The 5,132-nt window shown below is 34.3% G+C and overlaps 1 protein-coding gene across 1 annotated transcript; it reads right to left on the reverse strand.

Moving 5' to 3' along the window:
* Window positions 1-1,146: 1,146 nt before the first annotated feature.
* On the reverse strand, window positions 1,147-2,382 carry LOC127723933 (uncharacterized). Its single transcript, XM_052230649.1, has 2 exons — window positions 1,721-2,382; window positions 1,147-1,427 (listed from the first exon to the last, which is right to left on the reverse strand). The coding sequence occupies exons 1-2, from the start codon at window positions 2,133-2,135 to the stop codon at window positions 1,147-1,149; spliced, it is 696 nt and encodes a 231-aa protein (XP_052086609.1). The 5' UTR covers window positions 2,136-2,382.
* Between the last annotated feature and the right edge of the window lie 2,750 nt (window positions 2,383-5,132).

Here is a 5,132-nt window from a genome sequence, read left to right on the forward strand (position 1 = left end):
GCCAAAACTGAGCTCACACTGGAAGGTTTGTTTTGTACAGCCATCGGCATTGGCATCGCAGTCTGTGGCGGTGCGCGTCCTGTGGATAGAGTTGAAAGTGTGTCACTCATTGATTTCTTTTGGAGGGTAGAACAGTCCCGACTGTAGCTTCGTACAGACGCCTCATTCCGGTGACCGCTCATATACATAATATGCCGGATTTCGAAGCCAGCGTCACTCATTGCTTGGATCGCTGTTGCCCGGAGACAATGAGCTGTGTACATTACACTACAGGAGGCATTTTTCGACACATCTGCCATGAATCTTGTGAATTGGTAAGATTTGACCGATTTGTTAGTGTACCATAGTTGTAAAATGTTCGGAGTTTTGGACGACAACGCATCTTTATACACCTTATCGCTATTTAGTCCAATCCGGAAAAAACAGTCATTTAGACAACTTCCTGTTTGGGTCAACAGGCCGCAAACAAAGGTCATCAGTAACGAGCTGAGGGAGGGAAAAAATTTAGAAAGCGATCAATAGGAAACTTTGATAGATTATGATCCACTTTTTCCAAACTCAAATTATAGTCAAAAAAATATTGTGTTTGAAGTATTTACGATGTTTTAAACAGGTCTCATTAAAAAGTATCATGCATGGTGCATTGTTTAAACAGGGTCCCAGATAGCGTCAACTGGATGAAAAAGTTGTGTAATTTTAGAACTTATCCGGAATAGAATAAATAGCGATTAGGTGTATTAATGTGATTGAAAAGTGAAGTTGCATCTGGACCAGTTTTCAAAATCAGCAATTTCAATGAAGCAACTGGGCAGCGATCGCCTTCACATGAATACATTCGTTTGTCATTCATAGTTTCTCCAGAGTCTAATCCGCCTTGCCAATTTTTCTGTTTCATTTCGTGTGATAAACAGGCATATTCACGATTGTTTTCATCAAAGTGGAATTCAAACGAGTTTATCTGAAGTTGTTGATGAAACTCTATCCCACGGGTCACAAAATGCATAGCAATATTATACCACACACGGAATCTTAGGATAATTGGATCATCAGATGAGTACAGGTAAGAATTTATCTTTTCCAAATCATTCATGGTTATAATCTGTTTATGTTTTGTAGGACGAGAGAGACCTTTTTCGAGGTTTTTCTTTAATTTTCCATCAAGAGTTTCATTCGCCTTCCTAAATTCTTATCGCGAACGATATCAATATCCCTATCTAAATCATGAATGTGGCGGTTGATTGCTGCCCTTATGTTTTTCATTGAATTTTTGTGATACTCTTTTGACTGGGCAGTTGACATTTCCTTGCCTCTTTTTTCGGAAAATTTTGGGGTTGCCTCGGCGTAAAATTTACCCAAAACATTGTTTAATTCCTCTGTTTCAGTAGTTGCGAAATCCAATACTTGATCCAGGGCTTCCATACACCATTCTGAAAAATAACAAAATAAGAAATTCAATTTGATTTTCAAACATAGGAAAGAGGAAATATTCAATATTGGTAGAAAAACAGCAAATAAAATTTATTATATAGATTCAGATAGCTCAGTGGCAGAGCGCTCATGTTTTTTGAGAGGTCCCAGGTTCAAATCCTGGTCTGAATTTACATTGTTTTATTTTGAGTGTATAGAACAGTTGTGTTTGTATATTGTATTTAACTCATTTAACTGTCTGTGTCAGAGTATAACAAAATCATAAACAGTGTTTCCATAAGTTTGTATTTACCTTGGAAAACTTTGACTCCCCACTTTGTGTTTTGTTTGGTTGATTTAGCCTGTCGACTTTCTTGCAGGTCTTTCAGTTCTTCTGAGGTAACAGTTTTAAATCGTTTCTGTGATTTTTGAAGCCCAGAAACTGTAGGCCTTTCAACTTCAACCGGCTTGGGTGCCAACGGAATCTGAGATGGGGCTTGTGGCTGCGTTTGTTGTGCCAATCCAGGATTTTCGGGAGCAATGTTTAGCTCAACAAGTTCAATATTTTGCAAGTTATCTTTAAACAACCATCCCAATAAATCTTCTTCACTGTACGAGTCCATTTCAATCAGCTTTTCGCCCCCACCGATGTCGAAATCCGGCACCTCTTCCATCTTTGCCTTACTAGTATTGAGCAGACGACAGGAGTTGGGGAGGGACGGAGTCATACATGTACATGTAGTTCGGGGGTTAGATGGGTAGGATAACACATTTAAAACATTTAAAACAACAAATGATTGAACAACACTTTATTGTTTTGCTCTAAATCGTATTGCTACGAATGTATCAAGTAAAAGAATTTTCGAATCAATAAAAAAGTAGTTCCGGTAAAAGTGGGCGTGTCGCCATAAAAATTGACAACATTGAAAATAAAAGTAATACTTTTAACCAATCAGAAAACAGTAAATACACCAAATTTATTTATTCATGGATAAAAGGGAATACAAAATCAACAAAAGTAATTGACAACGTTTCTGATGTGTACCAATGTATTAAATGTTATTAAAATGATCAAATTGACGAAGCTTATTCAAATGAATGGAAAAGGTTAGAATATATGTATGACCAAAAAGCTGTTATGGAAAGAGTCACAGGAATCGAACAGTATAATGTTTAGTGCAACACAAGCAAAGAAAAGAACGGATGTCGTGATGCCGACCTTAAAAACATAAAATTAAGCTATCATAGTGCCTGACAAGATTTTGTGAGGTAGACGAATCTGGCCTTAAAATTATCAAATTAATTAATTAAAATAGGCAGATTGGTCATATTTTGTCTTCATTTACTCGCTGTATTATTTTTGGTTAAATTGGAATGCTGACAGCATAAGATTAAAAACTGGGTCTGTTTCCTGTAATGACACACAAGCGCTTTTTTTATAGGGTAGAATATGTTTAATGTTTCTCTTCAAAATAGTGACTTTTTATAAAAGATGAAAACGCTTGGTGTGTAAAGTTTCTCAAATTTCTAAAGAACATGCTATTTCACTATTGTAAAATTCTCTGTATTACGAAAACAATATCTCTGGCAAAACGAGTCATTTATAACTGTGAGTACATCAAAAAGGTTGGAAAACTGTACATAGTGAAAGGGAAAAAACAGAACTAATCATGTGTTGTTCCTCAGAGTGTTGTACATTTTTCTATACTTTTACGGGTGCCTGTACGATACAGAAACTAAACGAAATAAAACAAAACAAGAAAAAGAACGAAAAGAAACGAAGTCAACGTATAAACAATACGTAACGAACATAAACTAAACGAAATTGATAAAAAGGGACGAACCTTCATAAAAATGAATCAAATTATCATATAAAGATAACGAAATATATCTATTCGCTTTTTTCTGTTTAACCTTTAGAATGGATTGATCATTTTGTGTCTACATTATATCAAAGTTACTATTTGTTACAAATATTGAGTTAAACAATATCCTTGGTTCTTCTTAAGCATGTTAAGTGAACATAAACATGTACCCCTGCACAAACGACTGGAGGTATACTGATTTACTTATCCGTGTTAATTTGGGTAAGAAACTAATAATACTAAAAATACCAAATCAATTTCATAGAACGTGAAGCAAACATCAAAGTTCTGACAATCCAATCAGTTCACAAAAACAGAAATTTATGGCCGTTTATAATATCATTAACTTTTTTCTTTTGTTTTGTTTAGCATTTTTTTCTATTTCGTTTCTTACTTTTATAGGCACCCTACTTGCACCCCTATTTAATCAAACAACCATCGAAATGTCCATTGTGTAATCATAGGCTATAATATTTACATAAAATATCTTAAAATTAAAAGTATTGCCTTACATATAATGGTCTGCAACTGTCTCTTGTCCTAAGGAGAGACATTAAGGTAAAAAACAAATTACTGATTTAAATGAAAGAAATATATTTTCAAATCTATATTAAGAATAGAAATTTTTAGTGGAAATCACCGTATATATTTTTAGCATAATTTTTTCCTAAACAACGATTGACATGGATAATCCGTATTGTATGGTACAGAGTTTTTCGTAAATTTTCAGTTTTTAGTGCAATTATTTTGAAAACCATTTTCATTTAAGGTACATTTGTAAAATGGAAAGTGAGGTTACAAAGAAGACAAACTGAAATTATATCTTGACATGTTCTTCAGCATGGTCCCGGTTTCTTAAAGAGGCATTAGTTAGGAATTCGACAAAAATATAATTATAATTAGAATACGATTTTTCTTGTTTCAAACATTCATAATACACAGAAATAATATTTCGCTATTAGCAGGCAGTTTGGTTTGATTTTATCAAAATAAGCAGAAAAACATCATTCAATTTGGTGAATTAATGACTTGTAAGTCAATAATTCAACTCATCTCAATCCGCATGCATGCAACCCTTAGGATGACCTTTAAACGCATGTATTCGGCATGTGCATTCATTAAAAAGAAAAATATGTCAACATTGAAAAGTGAAACAAGGGAGACATTAGTAATAACCATTTCGTAGACTGATCCGGCCCACAAAAAACGATGAATTACATATATATGTTTAACCTATAACATGAAATCCAACAGACCAAGAAAAATTTGATTGCACGCGCTTACTATCTAGTTATGTTTGTATTTATATCTATATAGTGTAATATGATCGTCGGCAGTATTCGGAGGTCATCTCGATGGATAATTTGATGGCGTCTGGTCTAAAACACGTACGAAATGCTAATTCAATATATCGAGCCAATGCATTAGTAATTGTTTCTTTTTGGACTTTTTTGAAACTTGGATATCTGTTTTAGAATGCAAAAAAAAAATGAGAATTCGGGTCACATCGGTGACAGCTAATGCATGCATCTCTTACACACGTACATGTGTTGGTACTTATACATCCTATGCTTTCTTTGTTTCTGCTTTGAGCGTCACCGATGAAGGTGAATCCAGAAAAGTGCTTCGGATGAGTACAATTTATGAAGTGTTATTTTCATAATCAGTAATTTTGAGTACTAGTACTCTTGGGACGAAAGTTTGTATCTTTTGTCATTTTGTTAATCATTTTGTATTATTTTGTTTTTGTTGTTTAAGGGGGTGCTTATCATCGACCTATTGAGTCTATGTCCCGTTAAACTGATGTTTACAGTTTGTTCTTTTGTTGAACAGTTACATCACTGTCCCAGGTTTAGGGGA

Source organism: Mytilus californianus, unplaced genomic scaffold (assembly GCF_021869535.1).
Source record: "Mytilus californianus isolate M0D057914Y unplaced genomic scaffold, xbMytCali1.0.p SCAF_13, whole genome shotgun sequence".
Classification (NCBI taxonomy): Eukaryota; Metazoa; Mollusca; class Bivalvia; order Mytilida; family Mytilidae; genus Mytilus; species Mytilus californianus.

What these genes read in the sequence shown, in the direction of transcription:
- LOC127723933 (XM_052230649.1), bottom strand. Translation starts at nt 2,135, where the DNA reads ATGACTCCGTCCCTCCCCAACTCCTGTCGTCTGCTCAATACTAGTAAG. An exon ending in GGGAGTCAAAGTTTTCCAAG is followed by an intron (nt 1,428 to 1,720) that starts GTAAATACAAAC and finishes GTTATTTTTCAG; the next exon opens with AATGGTGTATGGAAGCCCTG.